Source organism: Ahaetulla prasina, chromosome 5 (assembly GCF_028640845.1).
Source record: "Ahaetulla prasina isolate Xishuangbanna chromosome 5, ASM2864084v1, whole genome shotgun sequence".
In the NCBI taxonomy this organism is placed as follows: domain Eukaryota; kingdom Metazoa; phylum Chordata; class Lepidosauria; order Squamata; family Colubridae; genus Ahaetulla; species Ahaetulla prasina.
In genome coordinates this window covers 83,798,229-83,825,569 of record NC_080543.1, presented here as the reverse complement: position 1 = coordinate 83,825,569, position 27,341 = coordinate 83,798,229, and the positions used below count along the sequence as shown (strand labels likewise).

Here is a 27,341-nt window from a genome sequence, read left to right as displayed (position 1 = left end):
CTTTTGGGTTGATGGGAAGGGATTTGCACCATGTGCAAAAGGATCACCATGTGACCTCATAGATACGAGTTGTAGATTCTCGACGCGAGGCTTGAAGAGTGACTATCACCCTATCTGACAGATTGGAATTCCTCAGGAAACCCCGCTCAACCTCCAAAAGGTTAGATGGAACCATTGTGGATTGGGATGGTTGAGGGGCCCTTATGTTAGACGCACCCTGTTGTCTGTAATCCTCCAGGGGGAAGCTACAGAGAGAGCTAGGAGGTCTGCATACCATGGTCTCCTGGGCCATGCAGGGGCCACCATAATTAGTTCTGCCTTGCGTAGGAGTATCTTGGTGATAACCTCAGGATCAGGGGCAATGGAGGGAAGGTGTAGAGAAGGTTGGGAGGCCATGGGCACTGAAGGGCATTTACCGCCTCCGCCCCCAGAGACGGGTATCTGGAAAAAAAACCTGGGGACCTGGTGATTGTCCCTGGAGGTGAACAGGTCCACTGCTGGTATGCCGAACCTGGTTGTTAGGTCCCGGAACAAGCTGGGGTGAAGGGACCATTCTGCTGAGTCAATGGAAGTGTGGCTGAGAGAGTCCGCCTGGACGTTCAAGAGCTCTGAGATGTAGGCTGCTGTGATTGAGTTCAGGTGAGACTCAGCCCAAGGGCTGAGGCGTAACAATTCTTTCATATGGGCTTCCAAATGAGTGCCTCCCATCCTGTTGACGTGCGCCCTTGCCGTGGTATTGTCCATTAGGACAAGAACATCTTGACCTGATATCAGGTGGTTGAAGCTGCAGAGAGTGAGGTAAATAGCTCTGAGATCCAGGAGGTTGATGGGAAGGTTGCTCTCCTAATGGGACCAGCGGCCCTGGGCTAGATGCAGCCCTGAGTGAGAACCCCACCCAAATAAGCTGCATCCGTGGTGATGATAACCCTGGGTGGGTTTCGGAAGCTGCTGCCTTTGGATATGGTGTTGGATGACCACCAGGCCAGAAAGTCTCAAACGTCTAGAGGAAGCATGACCTTGGAAAGGGAGGTACTACGATGATGTTTTTGATGAGGCAGGAGGAACCACTGCATGAGCTGGCTGTGGAGGTGAGACCATGGGACAATCCCAAATGAGGAAACCATTTTACTCAGCAGTTGGGATAATTGGAGCATGGAGGACTGAGCATGAATTTGACAGCGGTTGGCTAAGCTGGAAAGACTGCCCTTACGGTCCTCCGAGAGGAAGACCATGGACAGAGTGGTATCTATTTCCCTCCCTAGATGGAGAATGTGTGTGGATGGAGAAAGGTGGCTTTTGGGGGAGGCACGCTAGACTTGTTTTTTATCTCTGGTCAGTGGGTTAATGATCTGGAATTAGGAGATATAGTGAAAGAACCATTGTCATGGTCGGATCATTTTCTCCTTCGCCTAGACTTTCGAACTGCTGCTCACCACCGCAGGGAGACGGAGCCGATGCGTTGGTTCCGTCCCAGGCGCCTGATGGACCCGGAGAGGTTTCTGACGGAGCTTGGGCCGTTTCCTGAGGATCTTACCCACGGCACGACTGAAGAACTAGTTGCGGCTTGGGATCGGGCCGCGGCTGGGGCTCTGGACCGTGTCGTGCCTTTGCGGCCTCTGACCCGGCGTAGATCTCAATTGGCTCCCTGGTTCTCCGGGGAGCTGAGAGAGATGAAACGCCGGAGAAGACGCCTAGAGAGTGTTTGGAGGTCCAGCAGGTCCGAGGCTGATCGGACACTAGTGAGGTCCTTTACCAGGACTTACCTAGTGGCAATGAGGGAGGCGAACGCCTCGTTTCCACCCTCATTGCGTCGGCAGATAACCGCCCGGCCGCCCTGTTTGGTGACCCGTTCCTCCTTCAACAAGAGGCGGGATGATCCCCTGCAGGGCCGAGCCGAGGAGTTTAACGGTTATCTATACGATAAAATCGTTCAGCTTCGTGATGGCTTGGACCATGATTGCGATGATTCAGCCGAGGTGACAGAGACTCGTCTTGTTGAGGTTATTTGGGATGAGTTTGATTCTGTGGCTCCGAGGGCGTGGACAGGTTGCTGGGAGGTTGCATGCGACCACGTGTTTACTGGACCCGTGTCCTTCCTGGTTAGTACTGGCTGCTCAGGAAGTGACACGAGGCTGGTTCAGGGATTATAAATGCTTCTTTAGCTGAAGGGGTTTTCCCCGCCGCCTTGAAGGAGGCGGTGGTGAGACCTCTCCTGAAGAAGCCTTCCCTGGACCCAGCTATTTTGGGAAATTATCGTCCAGTCTCCAACCTTCGCTTCTTAGCGAAGGGTGTAGAGAGTGTGGTTGCATGGCAGCTTCCCAGCACCTGGAGGAAGCTGTCTATCTAGACCCGTTCAGTCCGGCTTCCGGCCCGGTTATAGCACGGAGACGGCTTTGGTCGCGTTGGTGGATGACCTCTGGAGGGCCAGGGACAGGGGCTGTTCCTCTGCCTTGGTCCTATTAGATCTTTCAGCGGCTTTTGATACCATCGACCATGGTATCCTGCTGCGCCGGTTGGAGGGATTGGGAGTGGGAGGCACCGTTTATCGGTGGTTCTCCTCCTATCTCTCTGACCGGTCGCAGTCGGTGTTGACAGGGGGGCAGAGGTCGGCCTCGAGGGGCCTCACTTGTGGGGTACCCCAAGGGTCGATTCTCTCGCCTACCCTGTTCAACATCTACATGAAGCCGCTGGGCGAGGTCATCAGTGGGTTCGGGGTGAGTTATCATCTGTACGCTGATGACACTCAGCTGTACTTTTCCACCCCGGACCACCCCAACGAAGCGGTCGAAGTGCTGTCCCGGTGCCTGGAAGCCGTACGGGTCTGGATGGGGAGAAACAGACTCAAGCTCAATCCCTCCAAGACGGAGTGGCTGTGGATTCCGGCACCCCGGTACAGTCAGCTGCATCCGCAGCTGACTGTTGGGGGCGAGTTAGTGGCCCCAAAGGAGGTGGTTCGCAACTTGGCGTCCTCCTGGATGGCCGGCTGTCCTTTGAGGAACATCTGGCGGCCGTCACCAGGAGGGCTTTTTACCAAGTTCGCTTGGTTCGCCAGTTGCGTCCCTTCCTTGACCGGGATGCCTTATGCACGGTCACTCACGCTCTGGTTACGTCTCGGCTGGATTATTGCAATGCTCTCTACATGGGGCTGCCCTTGAGGTGCACCGGAGGCTGCAGTTAGTCCAGAATGCAGCTGCGCGAGTGGTAATGGGAGCCGCCGAGGCTCCCACGTAACAACACTGCTCCGTGGTTGCACTGGCTTCCTGTGGTCTTCGGTGCGCTTCAAGATCCTGGTTACCACCTTTAAAGCGCTCCATGGCTTAGGACCCGGTACTTACGAGACCGCCTGCTGTTACCGTATGCCTCCCATCGACCAGACGCCTCACAGAGAGGGCCTTCTCAGGGTGCCGTCCGCCAAACAATGTCGGCTGGCGGCTCCCAGGGGTAGGGCCTTCTCTGTGGGAGCACCGACGCTCTGGAACGAACTCCCCCCTGGCTTACGTCAAGTTCCTGATCTTCGGACCTTCCGTCGTGAGCTAAAAACATATTTATTTACTCAAGCAGGACTGGCATAAATAGTTGATTTTAAATTGGGGTTTTAGAGATTTTAAACATTTGTAAATTTTTTAAATTATCGGCCATTTATTAATAGTTTCTTTTAATTTCTTTTAATTGTATACTCTGTATTTTATTTCGGCTGTACACCGCCCTGAGTCCTTCGGGAGAAGGGCGGTATAAAAATCTAATAAAATAAATAAAATAAAATAAATAAATTTTGGCCCAATTAATAGAAAACCCATGGGTCTGAAGAATGCGAATGGTGACCTCAAGGTCCTGCTTATTGACTGGAGAGAATGGGATTGTATGAGGATATCATCTAGATACGCTTGAATCCTTATGGGAGAGGAGTGTATGTGGGCCATAAGAGCCGCCATAATTTTGGTGAAGACCCTCAGGGCCGAAGAGAGGCCAAACGGCAGGGCCCTATATTGAAAGTGGTGGCCTGCGTAAGCAAACTGGAGGAATTTGCAATGACCGGGGTGGATAGGTATGTGGAGGTAGGCTTCCGTTAAGTCGATAGACGAAAGGAAGTCCCCTGAGCGGATGCCTTCCAGAATGGAAGAGGGGGAATGCATTTTAAACCGGCGATAGATGACGTACCACTTCAGGGACTTCAAATCAAGAATAGCCTGCCAACCCTTCGAGGATTTTCGTACGACGAAGAGGCAGGAATAGAACCCCAGACCCCTCTAATCTGCAGGAATGGGTTCAATAGCACAGATGGAGAGAAGATGATCAATGGCAGATTCAATAAGAGCCCAGTTGGAGCGGTTCTGTGAGACAGGGCATCTCAGAAAAACCCTTGGGGGTGCAGAGGAGAATTCAAGAGAGAGACCCTCTCAGACAGTGGTTCTGACCCATGAGTCTGAAGTTATATGATCCCACACCAACTGGGAGAGAGGGGAACCGATTTGGTTCATCTGATTGGGCGACCTTTCCCTCCCCTGTAGGGCTTTCGGGAGGGGAATCTGGAACCCTGTCTGACCTGATAGTTGTTTGTTTGAGGATCTCTCACTGTGAAGAATCGTTGAAAGTGTTGCCCATAGAATGCATCGGTGGCACGAAAGGACTGGTGATGGCCGTAAGGTTGAGAACGAGACTCTCTCCTTCTGGAAACTGATGGTAAGATTTTCCATTTATCCCTAGTCTCCACTAGGAGGGGCTCTAGTTGTGCTCCAAAATGCTTGTCCCCTGAGTGAGGTGCAGCCATTAGACGCCACTTATTGCAGGCATCTGCTTGCCAGTTGCAGAGCCATAAAAGACGCCTGGAAGTCACAGATGTTCCGATGGCCTTGGCTGCGAAGCGGGCGGTGTTAAGGGTGGCATCTGCTGAAAATTCTAATGATGCCCTGATTTTATTAAGATCCTGGTTAGATCTAACATCAGAGGCTGGGATCCTGTCCTGCAGTTGTTTTAGCCACAACAAGGAGGAGTGATCAAAGAAGGAGGCTGAGGTGGAAGTCTTGACAGCACAAGCTGCAGCCTGGTGACCCTTAATTAGCAGCTTCTAGGCCCGTTTGTCCTCCGGCTTGAGGGATTAGTCTGAGGGCCCCGTGAGGGGTGAAGAAGAAGCCAATGCCACAATAGGTGAATCTACTGTAGGAATCTGTAGGAGAGTGTCCAAATTATGGGCTACATTGTATAGTCGTTTATCTATTCCATTTGGGTTAGGACCCGAGCCGGGGAAGGCCCATTGGCGTTGGACTACATCTTCAAATAACTTGGGGCTGGAACTGTTTCTGCTTCCACAGAAGGCTCCACAAACAAAGCATTAGTTGGATCAGAGTCAGGATGTGATCCGGGGGAAGGACGAGTAACCCCCAATCTGGTGGTGTTCTGTGTTTTGAAGAGGAGCGAGCGAAACACCTGAGACTTGAATAAGCCTATGAAAGAGAGTTGATCAGGTTCTAATACCTCATCCTCTGACAAGGATTGCTCTCTAAGAAATTCCTCATCAGACAAAGATGCCTGACCTTCCAGGTCTTGGTCATGATATTGTCTGGCCTCCCCCAGTTCTGTAGGAGCCTGGTTCTGATCCATTCTAGAGTAATGATCCAAAACTACTGGAGAAGAGCCCTGGTGCAGGCATTGGGCAAAGCCCTGTTTGATGGCCTCTGAAATCATTTGACCCAAGGCTTCAGGCAATTGAAAGCCTGTTGGAGGAGGTGGTGCGGGTCCAGATGCTGACTGGGACAGAGGGGCAGTGTGGAGATTGGGAGAGGCTGGAACAGTGGTCCCAAGCTAGCCGAGGATTGCTGATCTGAAAGAGCCAAGCGATTGGGGGACCAGGCTGCAGAACCCCCTTGAATAGAGGTAGCCCTGACTGGGCTATGTCCTCTGGGGGATGAATCTGGGGGTCCTGCTGGGGCGGAGGAATAGGGTCATTGCTAGTTTCTTGAAGCTGTGCTTTGTTAATGACCCTTTCGAGCGCTTTGTGTCTGCACTTCTCTGCCCTGGCTGTCCATGAAGACTTCCCCTTCGGGGCCCTAGAATGGGATCTGTTGTCCCTGGAGGTAGAAGAACCCTCCCCTGGGTCAGAAGAGTGTCTACTGCGGCTCCTGGCAGCTGCATAGGCCGATTGAGATGTGTCCGCCATTTTGAGTGCCGGAGAAATAAGATGGCCAAAAAGCCTGCCAAATTTAGCTGCCTCTACTCACAATCCACTGACGCTGGGCTATAACGTGGAGCTTACAATGTTCCTCTATGCTCCTCTTGCCGATTGCTCACCCTCCGGTTCCTATCGTGATCAGATAAGGCACGGAATGAGCGTCGCGCCAAAAGCTGCAAAGCCAAGGCTCCAATTGCAGTGAATTGCCCTCCCTGAAGAGGGAAAAACAGACTTCAAGGGGATCGCTCTCTGTTCCCCTGCAGGAGCTACTGGCCGGCAGTCCTGAGCCGCTGCGTGCGGCCTTCGGCAGTATCAGGCATGCGCCCTTCTCCCCGGGATATCAGACTCCTTGGGTGTTAAATTGGAGCTGAGTATAATTAAAGAAATTTGCCAATGCTTGGAAACTTGGGCAGAGCAGGAGATAGACACGTCTGGTCCCTTGCTAGACTGAGTTGAAAAGCTGGAGAACAGAGGAAGAGGCAGGGCCAAGCAAATTCAGCAGACTCGGTCCTAGCAACCAGATGTGAGACTTTACCCAATCCTGACTGGCATTCCCACCAACAGGGAGAATGAGCTGGAAGAGACCTTGCAGGTCTTCTAGTCCAGCCTCCTGCTCAAGCAGGAGAACCTATACCATTTCAGATAAGTGACTGTCTAGAATCTTCTGGTTAATTGTCCTCGCAGGCAGCAACAAGGAAAAGGAAAAATCAGAATAACCCGCAAAGATTTGCTTTCTTCCGTTTGCATCCTTAATTGTTGTTGTTTTTTTAAGGTTTTTTTATTTTTTAAACAAACAAACATAAAAACATCTTCAATACAAATACAGTGTGTCGGTTGGTTGATTACAAATCTTTTGTGCAATTTCAGCATATAAATAACATATGATTTATCTAGTTTAACATTTTATCAATCTGATATATATCCAAATATTTTGGTCAATTAATCATTTAATTAACTATAAGTATTTCTTCCCTCATTTCATGTAAAGTATTCTAAATTTTACATCAATCATATTACAGCATTCATTTCATCATCTTAAATCAGTATGTATTTCAACAATTCTTCCATTATAAAAACCTCTCTCAAACTTCATTAACATATTTTTTTCTCTAACCATTGATAAAATGAACCCATATCTTATAATATTGTTTATCTTCCTGCTCTCTAATTTCAAATGTCAATTTGCTCATTTCTGCACATTCCATTATTTTCTTAATAATTTCATCTTGTGTTGGTATTCATTTTTCCAGTTTTTAGCAAATACAATCCTGGCCGCTGTTACAACATTCACAATCAAATATCTCAATTCTCTATTGTAGGTTTCAGGTATGATCCCCAAGGAAAAAAACCTCTGGTTTAAAGTCTATGGGTTTTTTAATCATTTTTTCCAACCATGTGTGGATTCTAGTCCAGCATCTTTTAGCTTCTACGCACGTCCACCACATATAGTAATATGAACAGGGTATCTGATGACATTTCCAACATTTTTCGGATTTAGTCTTGAACATTCTGGCTATTTTTGTCGGGAGTACGTGCCACCTGTAAAACATCTTATACAAATTCTCTTTATACGCAGTCAACATTGTCATTTTATAATTTTGCGACCACAGTTTTAGCCATACCTCTAAATCAATCCCGTGTCCAAAGTTTTTCCTCCAAGCAATCATTGTTTCTTTAACTTTTTCTTCTTCCAATTTAACTTCTAATAGATATCCGTATAATTTTCTAATTAAATTTTCATCAGTACCTGTTAAAATTTTATCTAAATTAGTCAGATTGTTATAAAAACCTTCTGTCTTGGAATCTTTATCATATCTGGAGTGTTTTTGCAAATAAGAAACCAATTCATTTTTATACCTTGTGCTTCTAATTCTTGCATATTTTTAAGTTCACCTTTTTCATTCAGCAATTCACTATATATAACAATTTGTTCCTTTCTAAATGTTATTGAGTATGAGAATGCCTCGATGGTTGATAACCAGACTGGAATTTTTAAGTAGTGATTTCTCTTAATCTTTTCCCAATTTAATAACAAGGATTCTCTTATAAAATGTCTTCTAAAATACCCCTTCGTTTTTGCTTCCTTATACCGTAAAAAGGCATGCCATCCGAATAACAAATCATGTCCTTCTAAAGTCAATATTCTAATATTTCTTAATGTTATCCATTCCTTGATCCACATCAAATTTGTTGCTTGATATTATAATTCCCAATTAGGCAATCCAAACTCTCCTCGTATTCTAGCATCTTACAACAGTTTTAATTTTATCCTCGCTTTTTTACCCTGCCAAATATATTTCAACACTATTTTGTTCAATTCTTCAAAGTAGCCTTTCACCAGTCTAATTGGAATTGTCTGGAACAGAGGCTCCAGTGACGTCACCGCTCCTGCTGGGTGCTCTAACAGGGCACTCCGCGTTAGAAGATTGTAAAAGTTAGTGAAACAGTATAAATCACTGTTCACTGACCTTAGCATACCCTTTGGGCAAAAGAGGGTTATGCAGAGCTGTGGAAAAGTGGTAGATATAGACAGGGGGTTTGCTCTTAAGAGCGAATTTTCCTGGATTTATGATCCCACCGAATTCCACTCCCTCCAACTTCAAACGCGCTCCTGTTTTTTTCAGGAAAAAGGAGTAGGAGAGTCACTTCTGCTCAAAAGGACTTATTAAATTGATTGATTTTCTAAGCAGACGGGAATTTCACAAGCGTTCGATCTTTGATGTAGAATCAACACAGCAAGTACCGACTCCCTTTTTGAAATCTGAAACCTTTCTTTGTCTCTGATTAATTGACTTTTAAAATGGCGTCTGAAAGTGAAAGTAAAATTTTTTAGTACAACAAAGTAGCGTTATTTGTGGATTGTTACAAACGGAGTTCTCTTATACTGAATGGAGTAAAGGGAAGTTGTTAAGTTTAAATTCCTGATCTTTTTGAAGACAGAATGGCAGCTAAACCTTTAAAGCCTTCTGGAAGAAGGGGATCTGAACCAAGTCTTGAGGATATATTGAAAGAACAATTAAAACTTTCTGAAGATAGGCAAAAAGAGATGATGGAGAATTTTAATGCAAAAATAAGAGAAGATATTCTCATGGCAGTTCAAGGACTGAGTAAAAAAATTGAGGGATTGGAAAAGGAAATGCAACAGATCTCTGTCAAATAAGCATTTAGAAGATAAAATGCAAGGTGTTCAGAAAAAAGTGGATCAAAATGAAGATCAGGTTGTGATATTACAATATAAACTTATGGAAGGAGCTCTTAGAATTCGTGGTATGCAAGAACAGCGAGGAGAAGACTTAAGAAAAATTATATCAGAAGCATTGGCTGAATTTATTGAAGTGGAACCCCAAAAGGTAGCTTACCAAATTGATAAAATATATAGAGTTAATTCCTGGATCGCAAGACAGAGAAAGCTTCCTCGGGACATTGTGGTTTATTTTGTGAAAAGGACTATGAGAAATCAGATTTTGCAAGTTTCATATCAGACAACTTTAAAAATTGGAGAACAGGAGTTGAAGGTGTTGAAAGAGATTCCTTCCAAGATGTTAAGAGATAGGAAGGAATTTGTTTTTTTTACACAAGAACTTAAAAAACATCAGATTCAATTCAGATGGGAGGTGCCAGTTGGACTGACAGTATTTTATCAAGGAAGGAGATACAGAATTGACACTGTTTTAAAGGCAAAGGATTTTCTTTCTACAGTTTTGAAAGTTGAAACAGAAGTGATAGAAAAACTTCAAGAGATTCAAGAAGGCGTGGTGATCCAAGAGCCTTTATTGCTGCCAGCATTAGAGGAACCACAAGAGCAAAGGGTGACAAGAGGAGCTCTTAAGCGTAAAGAAGAGCAACAGTCTCAAAGTAAAAGTCAGGACCCCAGTATGGAATTTGGCTGAGATGGCTAAAATCTCAGCTTTTTTAAAAGACAATACGCAGGAAAGATATTTAATTGAATGGAAAAAATGGATTGATTATATACAAAACAGATATCAGATTAAGAAATATCAGATTGCCTTTGAATAATTAGAAAATTATTTTATTTAATAGGGAGGGGATTGGGAGATGAAAAGCTTTGGATGAGGTTAATTGGATTGGAAGGGAAAATTTTATTCTATGTTTGGTTTATGTATAACAATACCTTGTGATTGACCCGGGAAGCCGGGGGGGGGGGGGGAAGAGAAGGGGGAAAGAGGTTTTTTTGGGAGGGAGGGGGGGAAAAAGGGGGGAAAATGTCTTTGTTTTTTTTTTTAAACTTTTTCAATAAAAAAAAAAAAGAATTGTCTGGAACAAATGTAAGATTATAGGCAATATATTCATCTTGATCATTGATATTCTCCCTGTCAGTGATAGTTGTAAATTCTCCCATTTTGCCAAATCTGTCATGATCTGTTGTTTGTGTTTACTGTAATTGTTCTCTTTAAGTGTACTACATCTTGCTGTCAGATATATTCCCAAATATTTAACCTTGTTTGTGACCTGTATCTCTGATCGTTCCGCCAATTCTACTTTTTGTTTTATTAATGTGTTTTTTGTCAAAATCTTTGTTTTATCTTTATTTATTTTCAGTCCTGCAACTTTTCCGTATTCTCCTATCTTGTCTATCAGTGTAGTTATTGATTCTAATGGATCTTCAAGAATAAAAACCAGGTCATCCGCAAATGCTTGTAATTTGTAGTCTTCCTTTTGGATTTTCATGCCTTTTATTTCTTCTTTTTCTCTAATATTTCTGTTTAACACTTCTAGTGTTAATACAAACAACAGAGGTGACAGCGGGCAGCCTTGTCTTGTTCCTTTTTTTATTTGGATCGATTCTGTCAATTCTCCATTTATCATTACTTTTGCTGTTTTTTTATGATATATAGCTTCTATAGCCTGAATAAACTTTCTGCCAAAGCCCATCTGTTCCAATTGTAGTAGCATAAATCTCCAATTCACATTATCAAAAGCTTTCTGTGCATCAGGAAATATCAAAGCCATTTGCTTTTTGGAATGTGCCTCATAGTATTCCAAGGTGTCCAGAATTATCCCCATATTATCTCTAATCTGTCTTTTTGGCAGAAATCCATTTTGATCAAAATGTATAAAATTATTTAAATATCTTTTGAGTCTTTCTGCCAATACTGAAGCAGATTTTATAGTCTGTGTTTAACAAAGATATGGGTCTATAGTTCTTAATTTGCTGCGAGTCGGTATCCTCCTTTGGAATAAGTGTAATATAAGTCCCTACCCGTTCCTCGGGCGGTCATGATCCTCAAAGCTTGGATCTTCGGCTGATGTTGTGTAATGCCCGGTCCGTGGCTAATAAAGCTCCCCTGATTTGTGACCTTATTCAGGGGGAGTCCGCGGACCTTATGGGCATTACGGAGACCTGGTTGGGTCCAGAGGGGGGGGTTCCCCTTGTTGAGCTGTGCTCTCCAGGTTTCCGAGCATTTCATCAGCCGAGGGCCCAAGGTAGGGGTGGGGGGGTGGCGGTTGTTATTAAGGAAGATCTAGAGCCGAGGGAGGCCACTGTTCCTCAGATTGCCGGCTGTGAATCCCGCTATGTGCGGTGGGGCCATAGGAATCAGTTGGGCTTGTTGATCGCGTACCTGGCTCCTTGCTGCGTGACCACAGCCCTGCCTGAGCTGTTGGAGGTACTTGCTGCTGTGGCGGTTGAGACCCCCAGACTTGTAGTCATGGGGGATTTCAACCTTCCATCAGCTGGCTTGTTATCGACGGCAGCTCGGGAGTTCCAGGCTTCCATGACGGCCTTGGACTTGATTCGAGTAAACGATGGCCCTATGCACTTGGGGGGAGGCACGCTGGATCTAATTTATATCTCTGGACAGTGGTTAAATGATCTGGAATTAGATGATTTAGTAACAGAACCAATGTCATGGTCCGATCATTTTCTCCTTCGCCTAGACTTCCGAACCGCCACTCACCATCGCAGGGAGACGGAACCTATACGCTGGTTCCGTCCCAGGCGCCTGATGGACCCGGAGAGGTTCCTGACGGAGCTTGGGCCATTCCCTGAGGATCTGGCCCGCGGCTCGGCTGAAGAACTAGTTGTGGCCTGGGAACATGCCCCAGCTGGGGCCTTGGACCGTGTCGTGCCTTTGCGGCCTCTGACCCGGCGTAGATCTCGTCCAGCACCTTGGTTCTCCGAGGGGCTGAGGGAGATGAAACGCCGGAGAAGACGCCTAGAGAGCACTTGGAGGTCCAATCGCTCTGAAGCTGATCGGACACTAGTTAGGTCCTACTCTAGGACCTACCTAGTGGCAATGGGGGAGGCGAGGCGTTCTTACGCCTCCACCCTCATTGCGTCGGCAGATAACCGCCCGGCCGCCCTGTTTCGGGTGGCCCGCTCCCTCCTTCATCAGGAGGTGCGGGACGACCCTTTGCAGGGACGAGCCGAGGAGTTTAGTGGTTATCTATACGATAAAATCACTCAGCTCCGGGACGGTCTGGACCGAAATTGGGATGATCCAAGCGAGGGAGAGGAGACACTTCTTGTTGAGCCGGTTTGGGATGAGTTTGACCCTGTGGCTCCCGAGGACGTGGACAGGTTGTTGGGGAGGCTTCACGCCACGACATGTTTACTGGACCCGTGTCCTTCCTGGCTGGTACTGGCCACTCAGGAGGTGACACGAGGCTGGCTCCAGAGGATTATCAACGCTTCCTTGCTGGAAGGGGTTTTCCCTGCCGCCTTGAAAGAGGCGGTGGTGAGACCCCTCCTCAAGAAGCCCTCCCTGGACCCAGCTATTTTAGGTAATTATTGTCCAGTCTCCAACCTTCGCTTCGTTGCGAAGGTTGTAGAGAGTGCTGTGGCGCGACAGCTACCCCAATACCTGGATGAAGCCGTCTATCTAGACCCGTTCCAGTCCGGCTTTCGACCCGGATACAGCACGGAGACAGCTTTGGTCGCATTGGTGGATGATCTCTGGCAGGCCAGGGACAGGGGGTACTCCTCTGCCCTGGTCCTATTAGACCTCTCAGCGGCTTTTGATACCATCGACCATGGTATTTTGCTGCGCCGGTTGGGGGGATTGGGAGTGGGAGGCACCGTTTATCGGTGGTTCTCCTCCTATCTCTCCGACCGGTCGCAGACGGTGTTGACAGGGGGGCAGAGGTCGGCCGCGAGGTGCCTCACTTGTGGGGTCCCGCAAGGGTCAATTCTCTCGCCCCTGCTGTTCAACATCTACATGAAGCCGTTGGGTGAGATCATCAGTGGCTTCGGGGTGAGATACCAACAGTACGCTGATGACACCCAGCTGTACTTTTCCACCCCGGGCCACCCCAATGAAGTTGTTGAAGTGCTGTCCCGGTGTTTGGAAGCCGTACGGGTCTGGATGGGGAGAAACAGGCTCAAGCTTAATCCCTCCAAGACGGAGTGGCTGTGGATGCCGGCATCCCGATTCAGTCAACTGCAGCCGCGGTTGACTGTTGGAGGCGAGTGTTTGGCCCCAAAGGATAGGGTGCGCAACTTGGGTGTCCTCCTGGATGATCGGCTGTCGTTTGAAGATCATTTGACGGCCGTCTCCAGGAGGGCCTTCCACCAGGTCCGCCTGGTTCGGCAGTTGCGCCCCTTCCTTGATCAGGATGCCTTGTGCACAGTCACTCATGCGCTCGTTACCTCTCGCTTGGATTATTGTAATGCTCTCTACATGGGGCTCCCCCTGAAGTGCACTCAGAGGCTTCAGTTAGTCCAGAATGCAGCTGCTGGTGATAGAGGAGCTACGTAGCTCCCATGTAACACCGATCCTGCGCAGACTGCACTGGCTACCTGTGGCCTTTCGAGTGCACTTTAAGGTGTTGGTTACGACCTTTAAAGCGCTCCATGGCTTAGGGCCTGGGTACTTACGGGACCGCCTGCTGTTACCACATGCCTCCCACCGACCCGTACGCTCTCATAGAGAGGGACTTCTCAGGGTGCCGTCTGCCAAACAATGTCGGCTGGCGGCCCCCAGGGGAAGGGCCTTCTCTGTGGGGGCTCCCACACTCTGGAACGAGCTTCCCCCAGGTTTACGCCAAATACCTGAACTTCGGACTTTCCGCCGCGAACTGAAGACACACCTTTTTATCCGCGCGGGGCTGGCTTAAATTGAATTTTAAATGTTAAATTTTATTAATTTTAAAAGGGTTTTTTTAGTGTATGGTAAATTTTTTAATTTTCAGGCTATTTAAATAAGTTTTTTAAATTCCGTTTTAATTGTATTTTGTATTGTTCGTTTTATTCTGCCTGTACACCGCCCTGAGTCCTTCGGGAGAAGGGCGGTATAAAAATCAAATAAATAAATAAATAAATATAAGCCTCTGACCGTGACTTAGGTAGTTTCTTCTTTAACATAACTTCATTCATAACTTCTAGTAGTGGGAGATTCAACGACTCCTGGAGTGTCTTATAATATTGGTAATCCATCAGGGCCTGGTGCCTTCCCATTTTTTTATTTTTTAAGTGCTTCAGTTAATTTGATCATTGTTATATTTCTTTCTAGCATCATTTCAGTGTCTTTGGGAATCTTAGGTAAATTTGCTTTTTGTAAATACCGCTTAACACTTTCCTCCTCTATATTCTCTTGCTCATATAATTTTCTATAGTAATCTTGTATAATTTTTTTCTTCTCTTCATTCCTATATCTGGTCTGTCCTTGGTCATCCACAAGCCGTGTTATTTTTCATGATTCTTTCTCTTTTTTTAATTTATATGCTAACCATCTACCTGGTTTATTGGCATTTTCAAAGTAATTCTATTTCACACCTTTAATTTTTTGTGCTAAGTCCTCTTTCTCTATTAGACCCATTTTATGTTTAATTATGTCCATTTTTGCTTTGATATCCTTTTTATATGGATATTTCTGTAGTTCTTCCTCAAGTTTCTTATGACTAATTTGCAGTGTTTTATAGGCTTCTCTTTTCTTAGCATTTCTTTTCCTTGTATAGTCTATTATCAGACCTCCTGCGTAAGCCTTCATTGTATCCCAAAGATTTTGTAGTGATATATCCTCTTTTCTATTTTCTTTAAAGAAAAAAGCCAATTCCTTCTCCATTTTCTGTACAAATTCCTTATTTTTTAATACTGTGGTATTAAGGTCCATCTAGTTCAGCGGTTCTCAACCTGTGGGTCGCGACCCCGTTGGGGTCGAATGACGATTTGCCAGGGGTCGCCTAAGACCATCGGAAATATGGGAAGTATACTTGCGGTCGAAGAATCGCAAATTCGGCTTCAGGCGTGATGAATTAAAAAAGAGAGAAATATTTGCTCTGATGTCTCCCTCTCAAGCCAGCTGCAATCACTCCCAATCGCTAGCCTAATCTGGCTTCAGGCACGATAAACTTAATAGGGGAGGAGTCTCCTCTTTAATGCCTCCGTCCTCAAGGCAATCGCAAGCAGTTCAGATCGCTAGCCAATACGGCTTCAGGCGCGATAAATTTAAAAAAACAGTTTGCCACTTTTTTCCCCCTTCTGCGGCTGCTGAGGTGCGCTGAGATCGCTGCCTAAAAAAAATAATTTTACGGTTGGGGTCGCCACATCGTGGGGAATTGTATTAAAGGGGTCGCAGCACTATAAAGGTTGAGAACCACTGACCTAGTTCTTCTCCTTTGTCCTTTCCATTTAATCGTCATAGGGTTATGATCTGCCCAGGTATTGGTTTCTATTCAATTTCTTCTATATTAGAAGTCAATTCCATTGTCATCCATATCATATCTATTCTAGACCATGATAAATGTCTATTTGAGTAAAAAGTGTATTATCTATTTTCTCTGTTTCTTTCTCTCCATACATCTTTTAGGTTTATTTCCTCTATCATTTTAAAAAAGGATTTCGGAAGAGTCTTTCTGGTTTGTTTCGTTGCCTTTTGTGTTCTATAGTTTAATTTCTCATCCACTATACCAGGGTGAAATCTAAAAAATTTCCCTACCAGTTCTGTGGACGTGGCTTAATTGGTGGGGTGTGGCTTGGTGGTCAGATGACTGGGTGGGTGTGGCCAATAACAATAAATAATAAAAATAACAAACAAAGTATACAAAACAATAAGAGGTATCAAAAACCAACTTTCACACTTTACACACACACAACACAACACAACTGACTCACACACAATGCACTTCACCCAAAATGGCCCCTGCAAGAAGCAGGAACCTCACACAGCCACAAAAAGCTCAAAAATCAACTTTCACACACTTTACTGTACACACACACAACACAATACAACACAACACAACTGACACACACACACACACACACACACACAAAATGCCACATACAGCTTTGTGAGATTTTGTGTGTTTCTGTAGTTAGAGTGAAACACTAGAGAAACACAACAAATCTCAGCTGCACAAATATTTTATTTTATTATTTTATTTTATTTATATTTTTTAGATCAGGGGTCTCAAACCTTAGTAACTTTAAGGTTTGTGGACTTCAATCCCCAGAGTTCCTCAGCCAGCAAAGTAGGCAGATTCAGTTGCTCACTGAGGAAATGGATTGCAGGCAGGCAAATTCAGTTACTAGCTGATGTAACTGATATAAAGCATGGCTTTGCGAGCCTGAAAGGAGCAGCAATAAGGCAAGTGGGGATGGGGCATTGGGTGGGCATGGGTGGGGACTGTTGTAAGTGGTTGTTAAAAATGATTTTAAAAGCCTGTGATGATGAGGCAACTCATCTGGGATCGCCAGAGGAAAAAAAGATTTTAAAAGCTCCTCTGACAATCCCAGCTGAAGTTGCATCACAGCAGCCCAGAACCTCTTAAAATAATAGTTTTAATAAGCTTTTTGGCTGAAGAGCTTGTAGAAAACATGTTTTTTAAGGTTCTGGTGATGAGGAACTCAGCTGGGATCTCCAGAGGAGCCTTTTAAAACCTTTTTTTACAACATCTTCGGCCGAAGATGTTTAAAAAAGGATTTTAAAGGGTTCTGACAATCCCAGTCAAGCCATGGGATCATCAACATTCCACTGTTGTCTCGTTCAACCTCGTCTAGTTTTCTATCAATATCTGCAATTTTTTTATCTCTTTGTTCTTCTTTTTCCTCAATTTTTTGAAATCTGTCCTCATATTTTTTCATCATTTGGTGTATATTCTCCACCTTTGCATCTGTTTTTTCTGTTCTTTGCTAAATTTTTTCTGTTCTTTGCTCAATTTTTCTGATCTCTGTTCAATATTTTCAACTTCTATTTGTAATTTTTGAATTCCTTGCCAAATCTTTTGTAGTGTGACTTCCTTTTCCTTCTCTCTTTCCCAGTCCTTCTCCTATTGTAGCATCATCTGTATTGGTCTTTGTCCTCCAGATGGTGACGAAGAGGGGGTTGATGTGGCCGAGCCAAATGTTGTTGCTTTTTTGCTCATTTTGACGTAGTCTTCAGGTTTTTTTATACCTTAATCCACTAGTATGTTGGGGGGAAAAAACTTCTCCCAGGTAGCAAAAGAAAGAAGAAAAAAAGTAAAGCCAAAAAGAGTGTAAGGTTGAGAGTATCTTGGAGATGTTTAGACAAGGTCTCATTCATCATCTTCAGGCTGGTGCTTTCGGCTTCGTGCTTATGTGAGCCAAGCTCTATTCTGTTTCTGTCAGGTCCCATTGATCTCTATAGGGACCTTGCCATTCTGGTGGGAGGGGGAAGGATTTGCATTATGCTTGCGCGGGGTTTTCTTTGTGCTTTTTCTCTGCTTTGATGTACCTTTGGGATGTTGGGAGTGGGGAAAGAATGGGATTGGCTCAAAGGTGAACTGGACATTGGGAGGGGCCTTGAAAGGACTGGTTTAGCCTAACTCTCCAGCACATGAAATTCAGATTCTGCTTACACTCTCTCTGCTATCCCTGTCTTCCAATAAAAGTTCCTTTTGAAATGCAGTTTGTTTCAAGAGTTCTGCTTTCTTGAGAAGGTTGGCGAGGCAGGACCTTACATTTTCATTGACAGACCCAATGGACCTGGCTACCATAGAGTTTTAATGGAGAACAATGTAAGGAAAGTGATAGGTGGATTCTCCAGATTTTTTCCCCTCTTCCAGATAATGTCACTTGCCAGCAGGAATCCCAATCACTAATCACTCTCCTTAAACATGAATTTCTTCAAATGGCTTGACTAATGGATTTAGCCCAGGGGTGAAATGTAAAATTTATTACTACCGGTTCTGTGGGAGTGACTTGGTGGTGGTGGGGGTAATATGACTGGATGGGCTAACTTTTTTTTTTTTACTTTTAAAAGCATTTTTTCTACAATCTCTTCGGTCAAAGAGGTTTTTAAAAAATGATTTTAAAAGCCTGTGATGGTCAGGCAACTCAGCTGGGATCGCCAGAGGAAAAAAAGCTTTTAAAGGGTTCTGACGATCCCAGCTGAATTGCCTGATTGCCAGAACCTTTTAAAAACATTTTTCTATAACCTCTTCGGTCAAAGAGGTTGTAAAAAAATACTTTTAAAAGGTTCTGGCGATCAGGCAACTCAGCTGGGATTGCCAGAGGAGCCTTTTAAAAGCTTTTTTTTACAACCTCTTCGGCAGAAGAGGTTGTAGAAAACATGCTTTTAAAGGGTTCTGACGATCCCAGCTGAGCCGTGCGATCCTCAGAGGCTTTTTTTTTTACTTTTAAAACAATTTTTTTGGCTGAAGAAAAAATGCTTTTAAAAGTAAAAAAAAAACCACCTCTGATGATCGCGCAGCTCAGCTGGGGCAGAGGGAGGCAGGGATTTTTGCTACACCCGCCGACATCGCTACCAGATTGGGCAAACTGGTCCGAACCAGGAGCATTTCACCCCTGATTTAGCCTTATTAGAACCTGGCACTGAAATAGCTGATCCACTGGGTAAAAAAGGACTGTATGAGAAAGCAAGATTTCCTACTTCACTAGGCTCTCAGACCATCTACAGTTCAAAGCCCTGGAAAGCCAAGATGATTTTGACCCATTTAAAGCAATTTTCTTTCAAAAAATAAAGAAATTTATTTGTAAAGATACTTATTTCTCTCACACAAACATTCTTATAGAGCTGGCTGGTAAATTTCTCAGATTTCTTGAAACAAAAAGTAATGGAGGAGAGAGCCACAGACCAGGAAAGAGAAACATGCTAGCAAAGTACCTAACAGAAACTGGGCAGGTTTTGTGTCTCTTGATTGTGCCTTCATTGGCACGATTAATTATGTGTTGTAGATTATCTATCCATGGCAAAACTTGTGCTAGGAGAAAAGAAAAATACTATTTTTAAAATGGAGCAACTAAAGACAAATTTAATTCCTTTAGTGGTGGGCTGATGATAAGATGAAGGTAACATGGTGACACTATCACTTTTAAATGGTTAATAGAACACCTTTGTGTCATAATTAAAGAAGTATGAGGATTAGCTCTAAGCAGTCTTATATAAAAATTATACTAGGTGAGTATACTTGCAGTGATCCAGTACACCCATAATTCAGTCCAATTAATCATGGTTTAATAAATCATTTCCCTCAACCTCTTGTTCTCTTTCTGCCAGATTTTCTTGAATGAGTGTCATGTGGCTAACTTTTTTTTCCAAATGAGGGTTTCAAAATTATGGTGTTTAAGTGAAGCCTTGGAGGTAATGGTAATGTATGTAAATTAACCACCTGCCAGAAGTGAAGGTGTTAAAGAATCTTGTTTTTTCGAGGAAGGAAAAAAAGAAAGAATATTATCACAGGATTTAATTCATTTTGCTTAAGTCTAGACACTTATAAAACTGCTATTCCAAAACTCAGTATCATTACATGTTAATTGTAGACAATTAATATTTAATTCAAATTTGACCTTACTCAATGTCCATGTTTCTTTCACAGAAAAGAAAGACAAAAAAGTGTCTGATATAAACTGTACTATGGGAATCTTATTTTCTAATAGTTTTATCATGAAAATGATTTTTTTTATCTAAATGTAGTTGAGATCCACTAGCAGTTTCATGTTTAGAGTGAGTTATACTGTTGCATCATTTGATACTATAAATAGTTTTATTTCTTCACAGTGTTATTAACAAATTATCTTACATTTTAGTTGCTCAAGAATCAAACACACTTAAAATGAGACCAAGATCCAGGTAAGTAAGCAAAAATAAAAAGTCAATCTATCAGTATTTATTTTGCTGTTTTTGCAACAAATTGCAATTCTAAAATAGACCAAGAGATTAAGCTATTACAATAATTCAGATAACACTTTTGAAGTGGACTTATTTTATTTTTGAATGACAACTTCTGTGCCCGATAGCTTTGATATAAAAATACAGCTGGCAGCAGAGTCGGTTGGGTTGAGAAGGTTGGGGAGGAACATGGGCCAGTCCTGGAGTCTGAGGAAGGCTCGGACGAGGGCTCTGCGTCGGAGGCAGTGGTGGGATTCAAATTTTTTAACAACCGGTTCTGTGGGCATGGCTTATTTTGGGGTGTGGCTAGCTGGTCATGTGACTGGGTGGGTGTGGCTGGCTGGTCATGTGACCAGGTGGGCGTGGCTAGCTGGTCATGTGACCAGGGCTATGGGCATAGAAACTACTCAGAGAGCTAAAAAAGTCATTTCTGACCAGTCCTCGCACTTTTGACCGGTCCTTGCACTTATGACCATCCTCACATTAATGCCCATTGCAGCATTTTTTAGCAACCGTGTCACTCATTTCACAACTGCTTCTCTTCACCACGGTTACAAGATAGGGCGCAAAATGTAAAATGTGAGGACAGTTGTAGGTGTGAGGACCGGTCAAAAGTGTGAGGACAGGTCAAAAATAACTTTTTCAGCCCTCTGAATAGTCCCTATGCACAAAATGCTGCAACAGGCATAAATGATGACCGGTCATAAGTGTGAGGACTGGTCAAAAGTGCTAGAACCTGTCAGGAATCACTTTTTTCAGCCCTCTGGGTAGTCCCTATGTGCAAGGGACTACTCAGAGGGCTGAAAAAGTTATTTTTGACCTGTCCTTGCACTTTTGACCAGTCCTTGCACTTACGACTGTCCTCACATTTTACATTTTGCACCCTATCTTGTAACTGTAGTGAAGAGAAGCAGTTGTGAAATGAGTGACACGGTTAAGAATGCTGCAACAGGCATAAATGTGAAGATGGTCATAAATGTGAGGTCTGTTCAAAGTTGTCAGAACCTATCAGAAATCACTTTTTTCAGCCCTCTCGGTAGTCCCTATAGGGACTACCTAGAGGACTGAAAAAAGTGATTTCTGACAGGTTCTCACACTTTTGACCAGTCCCCACACTTATGACCGGTCATCATTTATGCCTGTTGCAGCATTTTTAATAACCATGTCACTCATGTCACAACTGCGGTGCTTCATGTGACCAGGTGGGCGTGGCCAGGTGGTCATGTAGCATAGCTTCTTTGCCCTAATGACAGTTTGCTGCAATGTTCGTAAGTGTGAAAAATGGTCATAAGTCACTTTTTCAGTGCCATGCTTGTTAAACCAATTACCAGAACAAATCCATTCTTCCTCCCTCTTTCTCTCCATCTTTCTCCCCCCTTTCTCTCCTTCATCTTTCTCCCCCCTCTTTCTCTCCATCTTTCTCCCCCTTTTTCTCTCCTTCATCTTTCTCCCCCCTTTCTCTCCATCTTTCTCTCCTTAATCTCTCCTTCTCTTTCTCTCCATCTTTCTCCCCCCTTTCTCTTCTTCATCTTTCTCCCCCTTCTATCCTTCATCTCTCTTTCTCTCCTTCATCATTTTCTGCCCCCCTCTTTCTCCAGATGGGGTAGGGTAGGCTGGTGCTGCGTGGGTGGGAGGCGGCTGCAGGACAGTCCTGCTGGGTGGGCAGCAGGCCAAGGCGATTGACACACGCTTCGCTGCCCACCTGATCCAAGCTCCTCGCTGGCTGGGCTTTAATCGCTGGATAGAGAGACGCTTGGATGCAGGCGGACCGAAGGAGGATTAGCAGGCCACCAGCCGCACGAGGGAGGTTGAGCGCCTTTGAAGTGACAACCGGCAAAGCAAACGCGGGGAAGGGCTTCTTCCCCCCTCACAGAAGCCCCACAGCCAGCGCCTTTCGTCCCCATAGAAACACTTCCCGGTTTAAAGGCCCCTCTCTGCGGACTCCCAGGCCCCGCCCTCCGCCTCTCATTCCCAAATCTCCCCCTCCCCTCCCCAACAGTCCCGGTGGGGGGGAAATCATTCACCGGCCCCCTCCCCCTGCAGGCCCCCGGTGACTCCCCGCCCCCCCCCGCGCGGTTGGCTTGATTGGCTTTGGTTTCGAAACGAAGTTCCGAACGGGCAAGACACAGGAGGAGCCAGGCCCATGCCCCATGACGTGTTTCCGGAAACGGGTGACGCTGCAAAAAACCACGTGACAGGGAGGGAGGGAGGGAGGCTGGGACTACCACGGCGCGTGGAGAGACGCCCCCTTCACCTACCCCACCCCCCTCAGTCGAGTAAAGATCACGTGAGCCTGGGAATTCTGCTCGCAATCAGTGCAGAAGAGGAGGAGGAGGAGCAAAGGAAGGGCCACGTGCTCAGCGAGGTGCTTTAATCGCTGGCTAGAGAGATGCTTGGATGCAGGCAGGCTTCTGTCGACAGCCGCGTGGTGCTTGGATTGGGTGGGCAACGAGGTGCATGGATCGGGCTGCCCACCGGATCCATGCACCTCCCTGCCCACCCGACACTGGTAAATAATGGTGGGGAGGGGAGGGGCAAGGGGCGGGGTGAACCGGCAATTTAACAAACGATTCGGCCGAACCACTGGTCGGAGGCATAGAAAGGGCCATCTGGGAGGTACGTGCTCCACAGTCTCCAAGTCGGACCTCAGCGAGACAGAGGAACAGGAGGACCCTGTTTCCAGTGCGCACATGCGCAGAGCTGCCAGAAGGCAAGAACAGTTAAAACAAAAGGGACAACTCGGGAGTAGGGCTTGGAGATGATTGGCCCCTCCCATAAGACTTAAAAGAGGAGCAAAGGCACATGGGCCTTTGCAGGAAGCAACATTGTTAATTCTGTTCAGTTTAAAGTCTGAAGCTCTGTTTGATTCTGGACTCTGTGTGACTTTGCCAATTAGGTCTTTGGCAGTTTGTCAAGGGAGATAAAGGTGGGTGATTATTAGTGTTATCCTGAAGGACTCTTTACAACTATTTGGGACTAATCTGTGCTGTGTATTACAGCTGTTGCACTAAAAGAGGTTTTTGGGACTACTCGTGTGTTTTACTGACTCAGGAAGCCTAAGTCAGGACACATCTCATAAACTGTTTTAGATAGAATTCACTCCTCAAAAATAAGCAATAAAAATAGCACTTTTATTTCTGCAGTTTTAATTGCCTAAATGTTTTTATGATATAGTTACTAGATAATTGTACTTTCCCACAGTATTTTGTTTTTGTGAAATGCATGGATTGTATTTATTCTACTTACAAAAATGGAAACATGTCACAGTAGATTTATAAATAATATAAGAAAAACAGAATACAGTGGTAAATACATGTCTAAACATATACAGTTGAAAGTTCCTTGTGATAATTATTTATATACTTTTCACATTTAAAGAAGGCCACATCTAATCCTTATCTTCAACAAATGCCACACCTAACTTTTTTTTATCTTGACCTTATAATGAAGCTACAAGTGCTATAAGCCTAGGAAAGTTAACCTGTATAAATGAAGTGGGTAACTGTCATTCAGAAAATATGTTCTATTATTCTTCCTATAGTATTAAGATTAAATAGAGAAAAAAAATAAGTATCAACAAAATAAGGTATTCTTTTTTAGGGTGATATTTTTTATTGTTTCTAAATGATAACCTATGTACTTTTTAACCAGATGGTTTTAATAAGTGTCAGAATATAGATATATTAGGGGATTAATTTTTGTTCCTTCTCGCATATTTTAGAAAATTAAATCCCTGTGTAAGAATATGTCCACTATATAGTTCCCATTCAAAATGTGTGATCCAAGGTATTTGAAATATGCATGTTTCTAAGGGTAAAGACTGATTTGAAAGCAATAAAACAAAACAAAATTAACTCTAGCCCCAACTTTTCAAAATTGAGTCATTTGAGTTGCAGTTGCTAAATTCTCTCTAAGCGTGGGGCCAGCAGTCAGGAATGGGTTAACTCTGTCATCTGATTTAGGACTGAGTCTGCAAGTTGTTAAGCTCCTCCTCTTCCTCTTGCTTCCCAGCTTTCAGACTCAGTCGATCTGGATGGATGCCTTTTGCTGAGCTGCCCATCTCTGACTGCTTCACTTAGATCCATTGCTCCCATTTCTTTGGTTGAGCTATTCCCGTGTGCAGGGGATTATCCCTGCCTTCGCTGAGGGCTGCTTGGCATCAATCTCTTCTGCGGAGCTCCCAGGTTCTCTGGTGAGCTCAGAACACCAGGGGTGAAATCTAATTTTTTTTTGCTACCGGTTCGGTGGGTGTGGCTTGGTGGCCGTGGCTTGATGATCATGTGACAGGGTGGGTGTGGCCAACTTGTAAAATGTGGTGAAAGTTGCTTAGCAACCTAAATTTGGCGCACAATTGTGGTCATAAGCTTTCTTTCTTTCTTTCTTTCTTTCTTTCTTTCTTTCTCTTGTCTCTCTCTCCCTTTCTCTTTCTTTCTCTTTCTCTCTTTCTCTCTGTCTCTCACTCTCTCACACACACGCAAACACACACACACAAAACCTGGTCTGGGCACATAAACAGAGCCCTTCCTGGGGAGTTTTCCTGCTGGGAGGCTCCTGGCAGCAGCAACAGTGGCAACGGCGGCAGCAGCAGAGCTTGCCTGGGCTCCCCCGCCATCCCAGAACTGTGCTGTGCCTGGGAGTTTTCCCATGTGGATGCTTCCAGCAGCGGCGGCGGCGGCGGCGGCAGAGCTTGCCTGGGCTCCCCTGCCATCCTGGAACTACACTGCTCCGGGGAGTTTTCCTATGTGGCCACAGTGCCAATGGCAGCGGCAGCAGCAGAGCACATCCTGCCCTTCAGGGACCCGAAGGTGGGTGGCCGGGCCCAGAATCGGTGCGTTTTCCATCATGGGCTGGATGTGGGGGGAGGCAAGTCAGCCAAAGGCCCCGCGGAAGCCAAGCGCAAAAGCCGAGTGCACCACACCCAAAAGTCAAGCGAGCCTTGCCAGATCCCCCCCAAGGCCAAGCACAGTGGGTCTCCCTACCCCCCCACTGCCAGCATTGGCTTACCTTTTAGATCCTTTCCCTGAAGCCCTGCCATGCTTTCCTCAGTTTCTGCCTTCCACGTGGCCTTCTGCTTGCCTGCCTTCACACATGGCTGCGGGCCGCAGATTGGTTCAGGGGTGTGGCCAGCCAGAGATTGCTACCGGTTCTCCGAACCAGCCCCAATCTCCACTACCTACTAGCTCAATCCGGTCCGATCCGGTAACATTTCACCCCGGCTCGCGCCCGAGCCCGCTGAAGACCGCTTGGGCGGTTCTTGCAGGTACCTCCCAGCTGGTTGAGGTCCTGCTTGCCTAGCACGAATGGCTTTGGCTGGAAACTGCTAAGGGCCATTTTTATCCGCGATTCTGCCGGCTGGCAGATTGAGAACCACAGCGGCATTCCTGGGTTCGCCCATACACCTGGCTGGTGCAGCTGGGGTTCAGAGGTTTCCAAACCCCCTGCCTTTCATTTAACTGCAGTGTGAGCCAAAAGGGAGCAGCTGAGCAGCACAGAGGTAGCGCAACAACATCGACGGCTCCGAGAACCCGATAAGGCTGTTCCGGTTTGGGGGATGCTTACCAGACAGTGCAGCAGCACATTTCTGCCTTGCTGGGCCTGAATTTCTTCGTTGGGGCTAAATTCTCGCTCCTCCTTCGATTCGGCCGGCTGCCATCTTGGGAGCCCCCTCGTGTGGCCTTAGAGGCCTGTGCAGCCTATTCTATATATGGGCTAAGCATCTCCAAGACCATTTACCCATTTCCGATACTAGGGTTCACCAAGATGTGAACAAGATCGTGGTCGCCCTAGAGTACTCGGCCGACGCCATCCTAAATGCCTCATGTTTTGCTGCCAAATCAATTGGAGCCACCGTTGCTTCTTGCCGCCTTCTCTGGCTATACCAGTGGCAGGCAGATGCTAAAAATAAATGGAGGCTGGCACCTTCCCCGTACTCGGGCGACATACTATTTGGAGCTCCACTAGAGCCCCTCCTAATGGAATCAAAGGACAAATGTAAGTTTCTTCCCAACATCTCACGTAGCACCAAGTCCAGACCATTCACTGCCTTTTGTCCCTTTCAGGGTTTGGAAGGCAGCTATTCCAGACCGCGATCTCAAAGATTTTTCCCTTCCCGTCAGGGTAGGTTCCAGAATAGACAGGGAGGATTCAACCAGAGGAGACAGCCCAGACGTTCCTCCCGGGGTGGATGGGGTCACCCCTTCCGCCGTTCTCATTGATGGCTCAATCACACCTCCCATTGGGGGCCTCCTGGCCCTCTTTGTCAGCCAATGGGAGATGTCCACCTCGGATGCCTGGGTCAGGGAGATGGTTCGGTCAGGCCTCTCCCTGGAATTCCTCTCCACCCCCTCCACCCCCGAGTTGCTTTCTCAAGTTTTTCCTCTCAAGGGATCGGACATGCAGGCTCCTGCTGGAATCCGCAATCAAGCACCTTTTATACATCCAGGCCATAGAACCAGTTCCACAGGAGCAACACGGACAGGGGTTTTACTCTTGTCTGTTCATGATCGAAAAATCTTCGAGGGAATGGAGGGCAATTCTTGACCTCAAGTCCTTGAACCGTCCGATTGTCTACCGACGGTTCAAAATGTACTCTCTCCAGACCATCATGGAGAGGATCAGAGTAGGAGATGTCCTCACATCAGTCGACCTGACCGAGGCTTACCTCCATGTCTCCATTTATCCAGCCTACTGAAAATTTCTTTGTTTCTGCCATGCGACTTGTCACTACCAGTACTGTGCTCTGCCTTTTGGTCTCTCCTTGGCTCCCCGAGTTTTCATCAAATTGATGGCAGCACTGGCAGGCCACCTCCAGACACTGCCGATAAGGATTCAGTTCTACTTGGAAGATCTCCTTATCCAGTCCAATTCGGAGAGCCTTGCACAGCAAGAGCTGGAGACAACCTTTCGGGTCTTGCAAAGCCACAGTTTTTCTATCAACACGGCCAAGAGCCACCTGGTACCAACAACCCACATCCAGCACCTGGAAGTGGTGATTGATACGGTCCAGAGCAAAGTCTATCCCAGGAATGCTTGTCCAGCTAGCGGTCTCTGGTCAGGTCAGTCATCTCAAGGAGGACCATCTCCTTGAGATCGCTCTCCCAACTCCTCAGAAAGATGGTGTCATTCAT

General features: G+C 45.8%; 1 protein-coding gene across 1 annotated transcript in view; it reads left to right on the top strand.

Annotated features, from left to right (window-relative positions):
- REPS2 (RALBP1 associated Eps domain containing 2) overlaps positions 1-27,341 on the top strand; it is a 201,226-nt gene that overhangs the window by 118,820 nt on the left and 55,065 nt on the right. Inside the window, exon 14 of the mRNA XM_058186758.1 lies at positions 20,133-20,175. Coding sequence (XP_058042741.1) covers positions 20,133-20,175 — 43 coding nt within the window. The remainder of the gene's footprint in view (positions 1-20,132; positions 20,176-27,341) is intronic.